The sequence below is a fragment of the Apus apus genome, chromosome 1, assembly GCF_020740795.1.
Source record: "Apus apus isolate bApuApu2 chromosome 1, bApuApu2.pri.cur, whole genome shotgun sequence".
NCBI classification, from domain to species: Eukaryota; Metazoa; Chordata; class Aves; order Apodiformes; family Apodidae; genus Apus; species Apus apus.
Genome location: NC_067282.1, coordinates 169,428,926 through 169,448,614, shown reverse-complemented (window position 1 = coordinate 169,448,614; position 19,689 = coordinate 169,428,926). Strand labels below are relative to the sequence as shown.

The 19,689-nt window shown below is 41.7% G+C and overlaps 1 protein-coding gene across 3 annotated transcripts; it reads left to right on the top strand.

Moving 5' to 3' along the window:
- Positions 1–452: 452 nt before the first annotated feature.
- On the top strand, positions 453–18,687 carry MDM2 (MDM2 proto-oncogene). 3 transcript variants are annotated; one of them, XM_051626083.1, is made up of 11 exons: positions 453–563; positions 1,146–1,218; positions 3,265–3,339; positions 3,699–3,832; positions 3,987–4,036; positions 5,296–5,360; positions 5,516–5,609; positions 8,066–8,223; positions 9,169–9,324; positions 10,929–11,006; positions 12,507–18,687. In XM_051626083.1, the coding sequence occupies exons 2-11, from the start codon at positions 1,150–1,152 to the stop codon at positions 13,074–13,076; spliced, it is 1,449 nt and encodes a 482-aa protein (XP_051482043.1). In that variant the 5' UTR covers positions 453–563; positions 1,146–1,149; the 3' UTR covers positions 13,077–18,687. The 3 variants fall into 3 exon arrangements, with proteins under 3 accessions (XP_051482043.1, XP_051482026.1, XP_051482034.1); XM_051626066.1 differs by having other exon boundaries at positions 8,063–8,223; XM_051626074.1 differs by lacking the exon at positions 453–563 and adding an exon at positions 993–1,008 and having other exon boundaries at positions 8,063–8,223.
- The last annotated feature ends 1,002 nt before the right edge of the window (positions 18,688–19,689 follow it).

Sequence of the window (19,689 nt, the reverse complement as noted above, 5' to 3'; positions counted from 1 at the left end):
TTGATCCCCAAGCGAGGTCTGGAGTTTCGGAATGGCTGTGGAGGAGCCCGGGGGAGCAGAGGCTGCACCAGGGGAGGCCTCGAGCTGCCGGCTGGCTGAGGGCTGCGTCCAACTCCGGCCTGCAACCGAGGGCTGCTTGTTGGTTTGGGTTTAGTTTGTGGTGCAAGTGAGGATCTGCAGCGCAGATTTTAGTCTTTCAGGCTGCTAGCAACAAGCTCCGCTCTTCCAGCACCGTCTCCCCGAACGCTTTCACGTCCACAAGCCCCAACACGTTTTGTTTGCCACAACCCGACGCTTTTTTTGTGGAGCGGCCGTAACCGCGGCCGCCAGAACACCCCGGGAGCACGGCCACGGCGACACGCGGCCTGCAGAGGCGGCAGCCGGGCCGGGCCGGGCCGGGCCGGGCCCCGCTCCCCGGGCCGGGCCCCTGGGGGGCGCTGGGGAGACCCGCGGCGGCCAACATGGCGGCGCGGGGCCGGGATCGCGCCGCGGCGCGGTAGGGGCGGCGGGGCCCGTCCTCCCGCCGCGGGCCGGGCAGCGCAGCGCAGCGGGCCAGGCTGCTGGTGCGTGGCGGGCCCGGCGGGCCCGGGGGCAGGGGCCGAGGGAGGCTCGGGGCTGGCTCTTCGCGCACGGCGGCCGCGGCGCTGGGGGAGGGGCGGCTGCGGCGCGGCGGGGCCCGCCGGGCGCGGAGGGGAGCGCCGGGCTGCTCCTCCGGGGGGCACGGGGAGGCTGGTGCTGCACGGGGAGGGGAGGGGAAGGGCGCGAAGCCGGGGCCGTCGCTCCGGCCGCCGCCCCTCCGCTGCTGGCGGCCTGGGTGAGTCAGCGCCGCCCCCCGCGGAGCCGCCGCTCCGGTCATGCTCAGGCATGTCGGGCCGCGGCCGGCGCAGGAGCTAAGCCCCGACTTGCCCCCTCCTGGCGGTGCTATATAAGGCCCGGTCCGGCCCGGCCCGGCTCGGCCCAGATACCCCCTGCCGGAGCCCGGCGTGTGGGCTGGGCGCGGGCAGCGAGGTGAGCGGGCGCTGCCGGGCTGGCGGCTGCAGCCCCGGGTCGCGGAGAGCGGCGCTGCCCGGCGCGTCCTGCCCGCGGGGAGCCCGGGCTCTGCAGCAGCGTTCTGCCTCTTCAGGTGGTTCTCTGCTCCGTTGCAGGCAAATGTGCAATACCAAGATGTCCTCCCTGACGGATGCCTCTTCTGTCACCGCTTCGGAGCAAGAGACGCTGGTCAGTAGCTCTTTTGGACGCGGGAGTTTTTAGTGCTTTTTGCAGAATTTTAGCTGCTAGTGTTGCAAGGCCGCTTTGCTCAGCGAGCAATGGTGAGAGGAATGCTAGGAAATCCGGCGGAGATGGTCTCTCTTTGATCTTGTCATTGTGAAGCAAATCTCTCTGCATTCCGGGTTGAGACCTGAGGGTGATGGTTTTAGGTCTAGACTCTTTCCTGGAGACTTACGGTGATCATTACAACCGAAGGTTTAAGAATTTGGCACGTAAGACTGCTTGTGAAACAATTTGTCATTACAACTGAAGATGTTCGAGTTTGGCGTTTGCACTTTCTCCTCTATTGGAATTCGTCAGGGAGTTGTAGTAACAGTCTTCGTTTATGTTTAAGGCTTTGCATATCCCGGGTTTCTGTTATGCAGTGACAGTTCTGTCGTGACTTTCCACCTCTGTTTTTCTGAGGATGGAAACCCATGACTTATAACTGAGACGTGAGTTAAAACCGGCATGTGTAGAATGACGGTTGAACTGGATTAGTTTTTTAAGAAGGGTAACGCTTAAAAGTGTGTACTGATAGCAGGACTTCAAAAAAGCGAAGCAACAGAACAGCAGACCGTTCAAATTTGATTTTTTTTTTTTTGTTCTCATTTTTTCAAGTCGTCGCAATGTGATGCTACCGTCTGCTGTCACATCCGCGTGGCAGAGCAGCTTCATACTTGCAGGAGTCGGGGAGAGGGCTGAGGAGTAAAAGGAGCTGAACCCGTGGATCTAGTTGTGGGTTCAGAGATCTGAAACCGTGCTTTGCCTTCCTATGCTCAGCTGTCCTTAGGAGTTTTAAGAAGTTACTGTTCGCTTCCTTTATGAAACTAATATATGCTTCATGCTCTAAATAATGCAGCACATAGGAAGGGGTGAATAGGCATCTAACTTTGTTCATAAGTTTGTTATTTCATCTGTGACTAGTGTATTAATGCACTAAAACTTAACGGTGGATTTAGGGTATTTTTGAAATGGAATGTAGGGAAGTTTCACCCACTTCCCTTAAGGATTTATTTCTTGTCTTGTGATAGTTTATTCACGCCTTGCCATAAAGTGTTTCTTTTATCTATTTTTAAAATTTATTTTAGGGAATATATTAGGAAGCCTAAATATTAGTCTGTCCTTAGAATGGTTATTCTGTTGTTCAAGTGGCAATATACTACTGCACTGGGAGCTGACAGTGGCTCCGCAGACGTTTTCTCTGCAGTTGTGACAGCCCCTGCAGCTTGTTCTCATTTCCTGCACTGGAACTGGCACAGGTGTTTGTGGAATCAGTGCAGTGAATGGGATCAGGACACTGGTCTGGCTGGAAAGGAAACAAACTAACCGAAAAAAAGACCCGGGGGGAAGTTATTTTGTTTGTTTGTTTGTTGGAATTTTTTTCTGTCCTCTGCCTCAAAAGTTGCCGGACACTGGCTGCAGATACAGCTGCTGGCACAGTGGGTGGGATGGCATTGTGGAGGCAGGTGTGATTGAAATACAATGGGAAGAACAGGGTGTGCTTATCACAGCTAAGAAAAGCCTTCAGAGGTAAAGCAGCTCGTCTGGTAAATGCGAACCCGCAGCCTCAGAAACTGTCTCAGGAAGACACAAGGAAAGAGGTGAAGCAGCGTTTTGTTTTGTGACTTGCACTCTGAACCTGACAGACAGTCACAAAGATTCCTTTTACCTCCCTCCCTCCTTCCCCCTTTAGGGGTCACTGTAATGACTTAAGGCGTGAAGCTGAATCCTCAGAACCCAGCCCTTTACTTGGAATGCTGAATGAATCCTGTACCTCAAATCGAGGAGTCTGTATGTACCAGTGAAATATTAGGGGCTGAGATAAGATGTACAGTGTATGTGAAGTTTAGTAGGATTGAGTTAGTGTTATTCTGAGTTTAACTTTGCAAAGAAAAAACTTGAACACAGATGGAGGTCTAAATGTAATTGCGTGTTTGGATATCAGATGAATACAGAAGGAGAAAGCCAACCTGTGTAAATTAGTGCTTACTGTTTTTCTTCTTTCCCACATAGGTTAAACCAAAGCCCCTATTTTTGAAGTTGTTAAAGTTAGCTGGTGCAGAAAAGGACACTTTTACTATGAAGGAGGTGAGAACTTTTAATCACTAAAGCTTGATTACAGTGAATACAGACAGACTGCTCTTTTGAGTGGATGGAGGGCATCGTAGTTCACAGCTTTTCTAGAAGGTATTGAAACCAGGTACTGGTTTTTTTCTCCTTCTGACTTGTTAGGTGGTGTTTAGCAAGTTTTTCAAATTCTGAACAAAACTGCCTGGCAGTTAGAAGAGAACTTAAGAAGAGTACTTAGATGGAAATCGTAGCTCAAAGGGAGTTTTAGGCAAGCAAAGTGGGAAGAGCAAATGTCAATTAATTTAACGTGTTTTCTCTTAAACTTGAAACAATAGAACAGGAGTATTTAATGTCTGTATATGTTGTTTATTTTACAGGTAATGTTCTATCTTGGACAATATATTATGTCTAAACAATTATATGATGAAAAACAGCAACATATTGTACACTGTGCAAATGATCTCCTGGGGGATTTATTTGAAGTAACAAGCTTTTCAGTAAAAGAACACAGGTAAAATGGGATTTTTTTCTGAGAGTCTGATTGTGAAATAGCGGCGAACATAATACGTATGGCCTTTTTAAACTCTTTGCATCTTTAAAGATGGTAAGCTATCTTTTAGAATTACATGTAGTTAACATTAAACGTATCTTTATTCCCATATAAGGAGACTATATTCAATGATTTCGAGAAATCTGCTAGCAGTCAATCAACAAGGTAAGCTAGTCTGGGAGGACTTTTGTTTTGGGAAATAACAGTAGGGAAAATAGAGCTTAAATTAATGCATCTTGCATGTAGTGATAACTTAATTCTATAGTTAGCTATTTGGCTTTACACGCTACTGTCCAGAGTGACCATGAGTAGTGAATCAGAGCAAACACTGTTTCATTTGGGGGAGAAAAAAAAAATCTGAACTGCAGTTATGTAGTTTTGCCAGACTAGAACCAGAACAAGCACAGCCAGAGCTGCACACAAAGAGGACTTACTTAAGAAATCAGTAATTTGCTTGTATTTCTTACATATAAAGTCCTCAAGAACATTAAAAAAAATACATTAAAAAACAGCTTCTTGAACTTTTTGCCAGCAATGAAATCAGGGCAAATGCTTTTTATTCTTTCTGTTAGTGTTCTAATTTTCAAAACTGAACATGGAATACATTTAGAACTGGTCACCCTCAGCTACACTGAATCCCCTTTTAGAAGGTCTGTGTACTTGAAAAAATAGCTTTTGGTATCTTTGTGGATAGTCACTTCATAAATAGAGAATTGTTACATACAGTCCTGCAGTATAAAGATGCTCAATATAGCAGAATTTAAACAGTGGAAGCAATTTTGTAAATTGGCTTCTAAATCCATATTCTGATGCCCTTTGTTTCTAATTCTTCTAAAGGCAAGTGTTCAGCTGCTGAAGATGGGAAACATGCTCTCTTTATTAGCCCTTACTGTGATGCTTGCAAACTTAAATTGCCTCTCGAATTCCTTTATTGGATGATAGTTTCTTAATTCAGGGTCAGTCTGGTAGTAAGCATATATAATTAATTTTTTTTACTTCTTCTTCTCTTTAATGACTTTTTAATTCATTCTTTCTGTAAGATGTAAAATACCTGGTAGAATGTACTTTGGAGAGGAAGAAGTGTAAAATATTTCCTGCCTATTCTTTCATATCTGCAGAATCCCGACTAATGCATAGCCTGCATTTGAAGGTGCTTATAATAAAATCCTGAGCTTCTTTGTGGGCAAGATTTCTTCTTCCTCCACACTTTCCCACTTCAGTAATGTTATAGGGAAAGTGCTGTACACACCTGAAAAGCAACAGAACAGGGTTGTTTTTTTTCTCATTGCTACTATATGTCTGGATTTTAAGTTTATGATTAACTTTGTAAATGTTAACTTCTCTCCCTTGCTTTTACTCTGTTTTTAAGCCTAAAATTGTCTTTCTGCTGTGTTGCATTGCTTATTTTTTTTGTTTTATTTCAGACTCCAGGCTTCCTGACACTCCTGAGGATGATGCCAGATTTCAACTTGAAGAAAATGTTCTAAAGGTGATTTATTAATTTTATTTTTTTTAACAAATGTTCTGAGATGTAAGTTCTGTTTAGTTTGGCATGACAGTGTAAATGGTTTAGATGCAATTAGTTGATTCTAGCCTTTTACTTCATATTCATACTCAAGCTTACTCAGTATTTCTGTTAACCAGGAGTCTATGCAAGAGTTAGAAGAGAAGCAGACTTCATCAAACGTGACTTCCCGACCAACTACATCTTCTAGGAGGAGAACACACAGTGAATCTGGTATGTGCAGATTTATGATGCGGAGGTTTCAGTAGCGTCCTGTTGCTTTACTGACCTTGAAATATGCTGACAATACTATTCATGTTTCTCTGCTTATCTAAACCACAATGTTCAGTCTGGAAGAAACACACATTTCCTTGCATTGCTCCAGTGTCACGTCACAGTTTGGATCTCTAGAACCGTTAGTAAGATGATGGAATAATTTGTTCAGAGATCTCTTAAACCTGTTCACATCAGCAGGACTTAAATCAGTTGTATTACTCCACATGGTGATGAGTGATAACATGAAGAGAACAGTTTTGTTTGTAACAGACTGATGTAAATAAATTCATTTTGGTTCCCTCTGTAGACAGCCACAAAATTTTAGGTTTTGTTTGCTCTCTAAACCCAGTTTTCACTGAATTTTAGTTGCTGGCAAAGACATTAAAGGTCTGGTAGTAATGATACATTCAGGTACTTGACCATTCCTTAAGCACTTTTTAAAAAAAGAGTCTGGTGACTTGAGCATTGTATTTGTCAATAATTACCGGCAAATACATTTAAAAAATCTGGAATATTTATTCCAATTACAAGCGCATAACAAGCAGATGAGCATAAACCTGAGTAAATTCTTCAATGGAAGTGTTCTCTGTAGTTCTACTTAAATACTATTTGATGGAATTTCTTACATTAGTTTGTTCCATCGCTCAACTTCTGCTACCACATGACTTGGTGGTTGTAATTACCTGGCCAGTGATGACCTTCTGTTGCTGCATAGAACTTCCTTCTTTTCAGTTGCTCAGAATCAGCTTTTGTGTAGTGTTTTTTTGTGTTCATTATAGGCCACTGTTAGTCCAAAAACTGTGCTGTGTTGCTGAGCAGTTTGCACTAAACTAAAAGAACTTTTTAATGTTGTAACAAAAACTGGTGAAAGGATGGAAAGTCTCAGTTAAGTGTCACAACCTGTAATATTTAGGCGTGACCCAGACCATGTAAGGTCTTGTGTTGTGCTTACGTATTGTAGGTTTGATTATTAACTCTTGTCTTTGCATCCATTTATTAGTTTGTTACAACCTTAAAAGTTCTTTTAATATAGTGTTTTTATATACACTTTCTTTCTAATTTATAGGAAATCTTCCTTTTAAACCACTATTCTTGTTAAATTGGGATGGTAGCGGCTCCTTTGGAGCCGCTCTTATAGTGTATAGACACCTTGTGGTGGTACAGTATCAGTACGGCATGGAGCCATGACAACTAAATGAGGACAACGATGGACAGGAGCAACCCTTGGGCCTGGGGGCACCAAATTTGGTGGGGCTCTCAGGGCGGAAAAAGAAAAGAGAGGGGCTGAGCCAAGAAGCACCAAGGGAAAGTAAGAGAAGTCTCAAAGTATGTACAAGTGTTTTGTTCTCTTTTCTTTTGCAATGAAAGATTCAAGACTTGAAGACTCGTAGAGTATCAGGGTGTGTTTTGCAAGGCAGGGCAGAAGCTGGGCAATAGAGGGTGGGTGCAAAAGGCACCTGAAGGGGGCAGCAGGCTCTTACTGAGGTCTTCTGGGCCAAGTTGTGAGGCCTCTTGGGAAGTTTCACTCCGCTGCACTTACATACTGACTTTGAAATGCCTTTTTAAATAAAATTGCGTCTAACCAAACACTCAAAAGTCAGTGGAGCTGAATTTTTACTTGCCTACCCCTAAAATGCTGTCCCCCTACTCCACAGGCTGCTGTACATGGTTGTTTCAAAACACATATTTAAAAAGCATTGTCTTTTTGCCTTCAAGCATTTATAATAAGCACAGATTAAAGCAATGCTTTCAGAGGTCAATTTTTACATGGTATGCCTTGAAGATTTTCTGGCTAGTGTGTGGTGAAAGTCATAACGGTTTGTTACAGAAATCCTGCTGAGTAAATACAATTGCATATAGTGCAACTATTAGCTGTAAATTTGTTGAGCTGTCTGAAACTTGAACCTGAACTTAACTTGCTTAGCGTGAGGTACTTTGTATGTATGTAACCCGGGACCTAAGTTGTGCTGTCTCCCTGTAAATTCTGGAGTGGAATCAGAAGCCCTCTGGAAGTGCCTTTCTGTCTATTGACTGTAGAGGGAGCTAGCACAATTCTCGAAATTGAGAAAGGTTTAACGTGTGTGAAATGGAGTAAAAATGCTTCCAAATTTTAAATTATTTTATTTTCTGCATGGGGAGACTGCCATTTACAAACAGTGCTGATGGGGCAAGTGGGGAAAGTCAGCCCCTGGTTTCAATAATATTTCACATTTTCCACGTTTCTTAGTATTACTGTGTGTTACTTTAATAAGCTTTTGGTGCCTTTTTTCCCCATAAAATAATACTGAATAACTTTATTTTTCTTAAATTCCTGTATAAGTAAATTATACTTTTAAGCTTCTGTTAGAATATTCAAAACTGCACATTGCATAGATGTTTTTGGAGTAATAAAAATTCTTGAATGTGCCCAGAAGAAAATTCTTCAGATGATCTGCATAGTGATCGAAGAAAACGACACAAGTCAGACAGCATTTCATTGACGTTTGATGAAAGTCTCTCATGGTGTGTTGTCAGTGGTCTGTGCCGCGATAGAAGCAGCAGCAGTGATTCCACAGATTCTCTTTCCATTCCTGTAAGTCAAAATATATTTCTTTGTGGTACAAGTGTAGATATGCCTCTTAAAACATCATATTTTTAGTTAAAAGTGCCTTCAGTGGTGTCTGAGGAAAGAAAAGAGGCTGGAAGAAAAGTTGGTGGGTGGGTGGAGTGGGTTCTTTCATAGATCTGCTGAAAAGCTGAAGTAAATTTTTTTTAAGTATTAACTTGGAATATTCTTTTAGAAACAGGTTCTGACTGCTTGGCACAGTATTGAAAAAAATGCCAGATAGATTTTGTGTTTTAAAAGAAGTATTTTGTAGAATGGTAAGAGAAGAAAAGCAGTCATGGACATTCTGTAATTCAGAATAGTTGGTAGTTGTGGTGCAGCTTTGATGAGTGTACCTACTAGTGCCCTGATGGTAATGCTGTATTCATTTTCCAGGCTGTTATTAATTTTTATTGTTGTTTTCAACAAGCACCAAGGCAAATTATCTGTGGTTGGGTTAAGTCGCAAAGAGCTGAACTACCAGTACTTCTAGTCTTATACTGTATTCTGGATTGACAACTACTGATGTATCTTCACTCTTGCTGCTTTATAGTTGTTTAGCCACTGTTTCAAATTAAGGTTAACACAGTTGATGAGAATAGAGAATTCAATGACACAGCCAAACGACAGCATGTTCTTGCATCTGTTCTTTGATGTTTTAGGAGTGTCTTTGTGTAAGAGTAGCTGCAGTCTTCAAGATGGCTGTAGGTTGACTGCAGCCTCTTACTACAGAGCCAACAAAAGGCTTTCAGATTTAGCTTTGTTTTTACCTTTCTATAATTTGTCTTGTAAAAGATGTTCTGTGTAACAGCAGCTGGTCTCATTTTTCTATAGCTATTAAACTGAGTATTTCAGTTTTATGAGCTATCTTAACAGTAATGGTTACAGATTTGGACTGGTGAGGTTGAACACGGACTTTTTTTTCTCTTTCAGGATCTTGATGCCAGTTCACTAAGCGAAAACTCCGATTGGTTTGACCACAGTTCTGTTTCAGACCAGTTCAGTGTAGAGTTTGAAGTTGAGTCTATTTATTCAGAAGATTATAGCCATAATGAAGAAGGACAGGAGCTCACAGATGAAGATGATGAGGTACATATTTGATTTGTTTAGGATTTTTTGACTGAGGTGGGAGGGAAACTTATAGGAATACTTTATGCTGAGATTCCAACAAGAAGTGTTTCACACAGGTGAAATACGTTTCAGGTGTATTTCAGGACTGCATGTGTTATGTCACAAACTGCACACAGTAGTTCATTAAATCAAATTACATGCTTGTGCAGTTGGGACACTGTTAATGCACTCACTGGGCAGTAACTGGAATCGTGCTAAGACTTTCCACAGGCTCTGAAACAGACTTGTCACAGTCTGGAAGAGTCTGTCTCTTGGACTGTTGGAGTCACTGGCAGTGTATATATGTGAGTCTATTTCTGTATTTTTAATTAGGGAAGTGTATTTTGAGCTTAGGCAACTGAATGAAAACTTTCCTAGTAACTCTCTGCAAAGGGATATTTCTGAATCATTTGCCTACATGAGTATAAATGATTCATAGAAATGCTGAAACACAATTTAAAAAATTTTAATTAGGAGGCAAGAAGATAGTAAAATTGGGCTTACCATAATTTTCAAGAGATCTGGAATGTCAAGAATGAAGTGGGAATTTTTTTTTTTTTTCTGGGTTAGTTTACTTGCTTCAAAGAGATGAACCAGCTCATAGCAAGGTTAGGTAAGTAGCAGAGGCAGAATTTACCAGGAACATAGATGATTCTTGAGAGGCTGAAAGGGACTGACTGTACTGATGTACACCAGGTTGTAGTGCTGCAGAGCTGGACATGAGGTAAGACAGTGATTTGGAGGAAGAAAGGATTGAGGCCTGCCCCTGCACCCAACAGCAGTGTTGAAAACTGAAGAACTGTTGGGATTGGAAGGGGCCTCTGGAGGTGATCTTACCCACCCCACGTTGCTCAAGCAGAGCTGGTTGCCCAGAGCCATATCCAGATGACTTTTTAGTATCTCCACAGCTTTTTTGAGGCTCCACGGCTGCTTAGGGCAACCTGTGCCAGTTGCTTGGTTGCCCTCACAGTAGAAAAGTGTCTCCTGATGTTCAGACAGAACGTCCTTTGTTTTTTATTGATAGCAGTTGCCTCTTGTCCTGTTGCTGGACATCACTGAAGAGACTGATTTTGTCTTCTCTACACCCTCCTCTCAGATTTTTATACACGTTGATAAGACTGCCCTGAGCTTTCTCTTTTCCAGGCTGAACAGTCCCAGCTCTCTCAGCCTTTCCTTGTGTGAAAGCTCCTCTGATCCCTTAATAATCTTAGTGGCCCTTTGCTGGACTTTTCTCGAATAGCTTCACCTCTCAAATGTACTGGGGAGTCCAGAGCTGGACAGTGCTCCAGGTGTGGCCTCGGTAGTGCTGAGTGGAGGGAAGGATCACCTCTATCCTAGAAAGTGGTACCTTCTGTCTGACCTGTCTGTTTTTCTTCAAACTCTGTGTTAAAAGTGTGAAGAGAATACTTGTCCCCCAAAACCAGTCACTGGATTTTGTGGACTTGCTTGCTAGCTTAACATGTGTTTAAAAATTTATCAGAAAATCCAACAGGTTAAAATCTATCGGAATTTTAACTGATTACCAAAAAACAATGACATCAGTTTTTTGGTTTGTTGTTGGTTTTTTTTTTTACTTAAACCAGGTGTATCAGCTGACTTTTTACCAGGATGAAGACAGTGATGCTGATTCATTTGATGAAGATCCAGAGATTTCTCTAGCTGTAAGTAAAAACTTGAGTGGAAAAATTGGGTGAGCTGGCAGAGCAGATCAAGGGGTGTAGAAGAGTTCAATTGCTACCAGTGATTTTTTTTTTTAAGAATTAAGTTTTTCTGGTGTGCTTGAAGATTTCAAGGTAATATTTTAGTTATTAAACATATGTTTACTAAGAAATCTTTATTTTATTTAAATTAGTAAGCTTCCTAGTCTGTTAAAAAACCCTCACACTAACTTACGGTTTTGCTGTTGAAGAAAACTATTTGGAGCCTAAGTCTGACTTTTTGTACATAATGCAAAAACAACCAAACAAACCCAAAACTGTAGTAATGTGTATTTAAAAAATTCTTCGTATGAGTTGTAAGATCTAGTTTTATTGTCTAATCTGAATGAAGAAATCTGTAACGTACAGGTATGAAGGCAAACCTGTTTTCAGACCAGCACTGTAAAATCAAAAGATTTTGAGGCTTTTTCTGAATTCTGTGAGAGCATTCTTGAAGTGTGGAAAGAGATTCAGGAGCTTGAGGCGAAGTATGTAGACATGAAAAAAGCACGAACTGAAATTAAAACATAGTACATCTTTTTATTTTCTTTTTACAGTTGAAGCTTGAATAAAACTGTTATCCAAAGCTGTCTGAAGTGTTGCAGTCCCTTGATGGTCTGTAGGACTAAGGGACTTTACTATGTGTGTAAAACAGAGGGCTGGCTGCTGTTTTAAAACAGAGCACTGTTTATGTTTGAAGAAATACTTATGTTATTTTTAGGAATTAGAATTGGCCTTACAAGCTTTCGATGTCACTGATGGTATTCAGGACTCAAACAAAAAGTGCTTTGAATCTTCTAAATAAGTTTTGGGTTGTTTTTTGTTTTTATTCCCGCTATGGCATGCATTATTTATAAGAAGGGTCTTTCTCCTTAAAAATGAAGGGTATTTTTAATGGGATAGCAGCTTGTTTCCAGCGTAGAGTTTGAAGTAACCTCTTAGACAGCGACGTTGCCGTGTTTGTTTTTTTTCAAATGGCCGAGTTTTTCTGCTCGGTAATGCTGCAGTGTCAGAGTGCCCTCACCCGGCCGTTTGCACACCAGCAGCTTAGCATCCCACAGGTTAAATGGCTCTTCAACCTTGAATAGTTTCCATGTCATTAGTCTGTTGTTGAAAATAACGGGAATGGTGACCGTTTTATCAGAAAGAAGTTTGTCATGAGGTTCTCTGAAGACTTGTGTGGTTTGGTTTCTTCAATGTTGCATAAGAAACAGCAAGTCTTTATTCTACTTCCATTTTTATTTCAAAATCTATCGCTAAAAGAAAATCAGAGCCTTTTAAAATCAAGACTAATTTAGAACCGTAAAATGGGCCAAAGACTGAATGGAATTTTAAAATTATAAACAAGCCGATAGTTCAAGATAACTATTATTTTGGCAGTAATAGATTGTTTATAATCTCTGAATACTTCAGTTGTAAGTATTCCAAGTAGCTTAAGCTATTCCAACCTTTAATTCACTAAAGGATTATTGGAAGTGTCCCCAGTGTAGCGAAATGAATCCTCCGCTGCCACGACATTGCCACAGATGCTGGGCTCTTCGTGAGGACTGGCTTCCAGATGAGAAGAGTGGTAAATTGGAAAAAAGCAAATTAGAAGATTCCTTCCCACTTAAGTCTGAAGAAGGTATTGATGTTCCTGACTGCAAGAAAGTGAAAGTGACTGACAAGAAAGAACCAGCTATGGAGGAGAATGAGGATAAAGCTGTACAGATTTCTGAGTCACAGGAAAGTGAAGATTATTCCCAGCCATCAACATCTAGCAGCATGTTTTGTAGCAGTCAGGAGGACTTTAAAGAACCTGAGAAGAGAGAAATGCAAGACAAAGAGGAAAGCATGGAATCCAGTCTGCCTGTTACCAGCATAGAGCCCTGTGTCATCTGTCAGAGCAGGCCTAAAAATGGCTGCATCGTGCATGGCAGAACGGGACACCTCATGTCATGCTTCACATGCGCGAGGAAACTGAAGAAGCGGAACAAACCCTGTCCAGTCTGCAGACAGCCCATACAAATGATTGTACTAACTTATTTTAGTTAGATGAATATTGACTAGAAAGCCACGAAAGCAACTTGATAAACGGGTTAAGAGCGTAAGAAACTATTTTTGTAAGTTTATTGGAAAATTAATATTTTGGGACTCTTTATATATGGTGTGAAAAGTAATTGCTGAAATAAATGCACAGGAGTTGTAAGAGGTTAGCCTAATACTCATGTCAGTTTGAAGATTTTAAATCCCTCTAGATAGAAATAATCAATGCCCGCAAACTACCTGCCTCTCTTGAGTGCTTTATGTTCCATACAGGTTAATGACAGCTGTTTTACTGGATTAAATATACACGTTAAAACCCAAATTCAATTATTATGAGAGGAGAGATGTGTTGAAAAGGTTATTCATGTGAGTTCTTCTTAAGATGGTAGATTTTTCCAGATTCTAGTATCGGTTCCTTGGTGAAGACACCAGGCTCAATCAGAACCCTCCAAATAAGTCAATTAAATAAATAAATAAAGTATTGTCTCCCTCATTCCTATATCTTAAAATTCATCCACGTAACCAAATTACAGAGGAGATCTTACCAGGGGGAAGATGTGGTAAAAATTCATTAAGGTTTTTGTGTGTCACTTATTTTCAGAGTCTGCTTTGTAAACTCCAGGACTGTGTGTGCCCTGAAAAGTTACTGATCTGAGTTCAGTCTTAACGTTATCTCGAACATCTGAGAAATTGGTTTTTAAAATTCTCTGTGGGTTTGGACATCTGCACTATCCTGATTATCATTTTAGCAACGTGAGAAAATACTTGAACAGGCAAGATAAATGAAGGAAATGCTATGTAATGTCAAGTCAGGCATTATGAGGGGACAGTCATTCTTTTTCTGCACTTGTCTTTGACTTCAGCAATGTAGCATGCAGCTTGATCACTCGTTAGCTTGAGTACAAATAGGAAAAAATAGCCCACCTATACATGCAGAAACAAATGAGCTGTGTAGTTCTAGGTCACACAGACAGACTTTTACATTCAGTTGTCTTTCCAGCTTAGACTGTTTTTCTTTGTAGCACCAGATTTCTGAAAATCTGTTGCAGGGTGTTTGGGCAACTGATAATTGGTCTCACTGGACCTGTTCTTTACTGCTTTTAGCTCTTGTCTCCTCACTGTACTTTGTCAAAACCTTTGTGAAACCTGGAGTCTACTAACTGACTCAGTTCTTTGGTGCATTCAGAGTAGGCAGCATGAGCATATTTCTGAAAGCTCAGGTATCTTCAGAATACAGTTACATTACTCATCTGAGCTGCTTTTCAGATGGAGAGTTTCTGTGCTAGTGAATTCTATTTATGGTTTTGGAAAACTAGGTTACAATATTAATTGTATGGGTTTAGCACCTTTTAATTTTCCAGGTAGTTGATTCTCATCTGCTCAATAGAGAAATGGCAAGTAAGTACTTGGGGGAGTGCCAAGAATGGAGTTGTTCCCTAAATGCAGGAATTGTGTTTTGTTACTATTCCACAGGCCGAGGTTCCTTAATGCCACCATTACCAAACTGTTGATGCTTGTGTGCTAGCACAAAGGCTTTTACTGGCATAATTACCTTCATGTCAGAGCTGAAATACTTGCTCTTGTATAAACTATCTGTAAACCAGGGCTGCAAGTGTCTAGAAGAGAAGGAACTACCTTGGAAAAGGACATGAAGCTGTAGAGAAGAGATTTGGCAAAACCTTGGTTTTTAAATGCCTTCATAGGTAATGACTCAATAACCAGGATCAGTCATGTTTTGTTTGTAAATTTGAGCTAATTTTTGAAAAATACTACTAAAACACACTGGTATCTCTGAAGTCTTACCTAATTAGTTTTAACTAAATGAAATGTAAACCCCACTTGTATATGTTCAAATTTCTACTTGAAAATTTCTTGTCCCTTGCAATTTGTAAAGCAACAGCAGGTAGCTGGAAGTCCCAGTTCTTTGGTCAGCAGAATTTCATGGGATTTGATAATCCTTCAGCCTGAGACAGAGAAGTCCTTTGGGCAGATACTTAAATGTTTCAAGTAGGGGTCCTTCTAATAGATTATTGCCTGCCTTAATTCACACTGCTTCCTCTTTATTTTTCTCTATTTTTGTTTTGATAAACTGAAGTGCAGCGAAGCTTGCCAAGGCTCTTCATTGCACCTGCAGGTCAGAACCAAACCGTGGTCATACTGCGGTCTGGAACATGCGGCTGGATTGTAGATGTGTCTGTTCAGGAGAAGCATTTGATAATATGGAGACTTCTTCAAAAGCTTCATCCATTATATCATCTTCTTTGTCTTAGGCTTCAGTGTGACACCTTCTCTGCAGTCACTGAGAGAGCTGGGCAGCTGCTGTGCTGTGCTACAGGAGCAGCTTTTCATAGCTCCTGCTGAGACAAATCATACCACCCCACTCTTGGTATTCTCTTCCAGCCAATCCCGTTAAGTGATCTCTGTATTTAAACAAATACTTCAGCTCTTAAAAAGGCCAGTGTGGTTAGAGCAATGATTGCAATCACTCAGCTAAGAGATCTTTCTTCAAAACCAGTGTCATCTCCCACTAATGCTTTCTGCTCTGGCAAAAGAGAAACTAAGAGCATATGCTCGTTTCACTTTTATGATCTAAAACTACTTCCCCTGCACTGGGGAGAGCAGCTCTGGAAATACTCTCCACTCCATACAAAGCTGAGGAAATTGGTAATTTTTTGATTTTTGAATCTATGGCCAAATTAATGAGTCAGAGCAAATCTTTGTTTTGAATTATAAGGCTTAATATTATTCTTAATAACTTCTAGTAAAACTATATTGTTTGGATTGTTTGGGGTTCCCCCCCCGAGCATGCCTTGCAAATGACAGGAGTGATGGGTATTGCTGTCTATTCTGGCTCCTGTAGGAGACGCTGTCAGGCAAGTGTACGCCAGGGGTATGGGGGCATGTGTGATGCAGTGTGATGGTGACTTTGATGTCATGACTGACTGGTGACCTTCAGTCTCAAAGGCTGAAACCTCTGGCTCTGTCTCCACATGTCACCCCCCAACCCATGCTCACGATGGGTGCTGTGGGTGGTGACCAGCCTGGTGTTCAGCCTGTGCGTTTCCAGGCCAGAATGTGGCTCTGGCCTTGGGCAGCAGCACAGAAGTCAGCAGAAGTTTGGTACAGAAGCTGACAGTTCTCTTACTTGGTGAGGTCTTTGAGATACTTATTTAATATACATTTGTTAATTTATTGCAGTTTGTAAATATTCTTGTGCTTGCAGTTGGTGTTTTGAGCTTTTATTTATTGAATTAGTCTGTTGGTACGTGTGTAGATACATAAATATGCATACTTAGTAAATCACAGTAAAAGTATTTAAGAAATGGTAGCATTAAAATATAAATATTCAGATTATACTCAGATCAAGAGGGGCATAGGAAGAATTATGGCTTTGTTTTCTTTTTTCCTCCGCTTAAAACTTCTGTGTTGAACCTGAACAACATCTATTAAATGGAGATGGAGGCTGGTGCAACTTTAGCAGAGGGAAAATGTTCTGGTGGTGTTTGTTTTCCTTTGGAATACTTTTGCATTTCCGTGAGTACCCAAGAAGCTGCCTGACTGCTTTGTTGCGCTGGTAACAGCGGAGGTGAGGGTCTGGAAAGATGGTCAGAGGTGCTCAGGTTAGTTTGTAATGGGTAGGAACTGCTTTTGCCTTTGAACAGGTGACCAAGAGTTAAAGGGATGGCCAGAAGCTGACAGAATTGTGGCAGTACTCAGTGTTCAGTAATTTCCTTAGCCTGATCCTCCATGCTCTTCAGGTAGACAATAGTTACATACAAATGCTACAAGAACTTCCATTTATTTTTATAAAGTACAGTAAACCTACTTCTTGATTCAATATGACTTTTTCACTGTGTAGCTATCTATTAGTATTGAAATTAAACCCAAGGACGCGTAGTGTTAAGTGCACTCGAGAAAGGTGGCAAAATTGCTTTACTCCAGTGTCCAACATTTCTCAAAAAGGTCAGAAGTGTGAGAACCTTTAATCCTACGTCTTAAAGATTGAGTAGTTATGAATTCTGCTGCTTTTGTCCTTGAAAAAACCTGCACAACTGAAACAGAAGTAGCTGGATTGCTGATGTTGTACCTTCATGCTGCAAAGGTTCATGCTTTTTTGCTGAGCAGCACCCTTTGAGTATTGATTAATGATCTCTTTGAATATTGATTCATGATCCCACGGGGAGAAACGTGTTCCATGCCATCCCGAGCGGGGGCTGTGGCTGCCACTTCAGCTCACTGGTTGATTTGGAAAGGGTGAAAGTGCTACAAAGATGGAATTGAGGAAAAGCTATTTACATAAAAAACCCCACAAAACGAATGAACATTTATTCTAAGAGTTTGATGCAGTTTTATTGTGGAGTTCTGTTTGCTGTAAATTCATTTCAATGTCACTGTCTCAGAAATGTCTGTGTGAGTAGGAAGCCACAGGCAAGACTTCAGGCAGATTTTTTCCCCTTCAATGCGAGGGAAAAACAATTCCTCATCCGTACAGAAAGTGTCAACAAGAATAATCGTGTCAGAAAATTGTGTTCTTACAAAGAGAGAGAAGAAATATTAGAAGCATAATGAAACTGAATAAAATGAAATTAGTAAGATTAATATAGGGCTGAAGAACTTTACTTCCCCAGCTTAATCTGAGCTGCTGTTGTGTTAGGGCGTAACTTCAGAAGGCAGAGCTGTGGGCTGCGCTGCTGCTGGCGGTGCCGGCAGGGGGGCAGGGGCGGGGTGCCCGCAGGGCAGCCCCCGGGCTTCACGCAGCGCCTTCGTGTGTCGCTCTGCGCCTCCTGCCGGAGCGGAGCCCGCGGCCCCGCAGCATCAGCTCCCGGCCTGGGCTGGGGCACTGCCTGCCTGGCCCAGTCCCAGCCCCAGCCCTAGCTGCAGTCACCTGCCATTTAAAGGTTGCACAAGCAACGTAAAGCAAAAAAAGAGTGCGAGTCCCCAGAACACTAGCTTAGGGTGGCTTTTAACAGTGGATTGCACTTAATGAACGTGAACATTTGTTGTTTTAAATGAACATGTGGGTTTTGTTCTTTTTTTTTATCTAGCACAGATGAACTAAAAGCTGCAAGTGAATGCCTCTCTGTAGTGTGTGTATATATATACATTCTACATATAAAATTTGCTGGTGATACTTAAAAAGGTGTTGTCTCCCCTTTTGATTAGATGTTGCTTTAACTTAACTGCCTGATTTTTAAAGCACAGCTCTTGGTTTTGAGCTAAATTAATCGTCAGCAATGCGATGATTTCATAATACCTAAAATAGCAAAAAGGTTTTCTAAAAGCAGAGTCTTACTTTGCTGTCTGACTACGTGTAGCTGGAATGACTATAAAACAGACTAGCTTATAGTGAATTAAAATACCTATGCAATTTTGCAGCGCCTCCTAGATGTACACGCTTTCAACACCTTGCCATGGTGTGTATGTTCTAGATACCCAACGCACCTACTACCACACTCCGTAACCATTAAAATAATATCTACTCCAAGTGCACATAGAACCATTGAATGAGAAAATTTTCATGTGTATTGCATTTGTCTTTCGGTTTCCAGTTTTTCCTTTTCTGAGGAAACGATCATTATGTTTCATTTAAAAGCTTTAAATAAAGATTTGTTTTATCTAACTCCTTGCTGCTCCTTTTTCATGTCAATGACTTGCTTGCTAGAAGTTCTGCTATGGTTTTCATACAGACTTTTTTAATGCTGTGAACTGGTGTGCAGTCTCTTTCTGCCCTTGTTCAGCTGCTGGGCCACTGGCTTCTCACAGATTTCCTGCTTTTAGGGGATTTTCAAACTCGAGGGTTCTCTTGGCAGTAAGTGACAGAATCGGAACTAAGTATCAGTGAAGGGATTAGTGGGTAATTATTCCTCTGGCAGTTCAAAAGAGGAGAAAAGGTAGAAAAATCCAAATGGATATGATGGAAACATTCAGAAACCAGGCTCTTGCACATGCAGCCTTCATTCCAAATTGGCATTGCAGTTCCAGTTTCTAAAGCGTCTTTACAGCCTCATTCACTGTGCAGCGTTCAGCTGCCAGGCAGGTGAGTGGCTGGTGGCCATTCTCCACAGCCCAGTGGGCAGGGCTTGGTGGGACAGGCAGGAGTAGCCTTTCAGTAAAGGTGGTTATGTTCAGAAAGGCATCTGAAGTTCAACCACATTCCTGCATTTTTTTATTCCTGTACGCAGGGAAAGATTGATGCGTCCAAAGATAAGCTCTTCTGGTTAATTTTGCAACTGTTTAGGAATTACTGGCATCTACATTTTAAACTAAACAGAGGAGATGGTACCAAATGGCTTTTCTTGATAAATTTAGTGATTGTTGGACAGCTTCAGAGGGCCCTGAAAATGACTTGCAAGTGGCCAGGCACAGGGACACTGCCCATTCTGCAAGCAGTACAGCCCAGTGGGGGGACATGGGGCTCTCAGCTGTGACTGGGACAGGGTCTGGCTAAGTGTGCCTGCCTGCTCCAGGCACTTCTGCTAGACATGGCCTGAACAGTGCAGAACAGGGCTGTGAAACACACATACTCTAAATCCATTGCTGAAACTATGCGGATTAAAAATATTCTTGTATGCAGTTCTGTTCCATAGCAAATTCATTAAAAAGTGGACCACAGCAATGGTAT

Excerpts from the sequence above, each read along its gene's own strand:
- MDM2 (XM_051626066.1), top strand. The coding sequence starts at position 1,150 with ATGTGCAATACCAAGATGTCCTCCCTGACGGATGCCTCTTCTGTCACC. Across the intron at positions 3,340-3,698 it reads ACACTTTTACTATGAAGGAG|GTAATGTTCTATCTTGGACA; the intron begins GTGAGAACTTTT and ends TTTATTTTACAG. Across the intron at positions 5,610-8,062 it reads GAGAACACACAGTGAATCTG|AAGAAAATTCTTCAGATGAT; the intron begins GTATGTGCAGAT and ends GAATGTGCCCAG.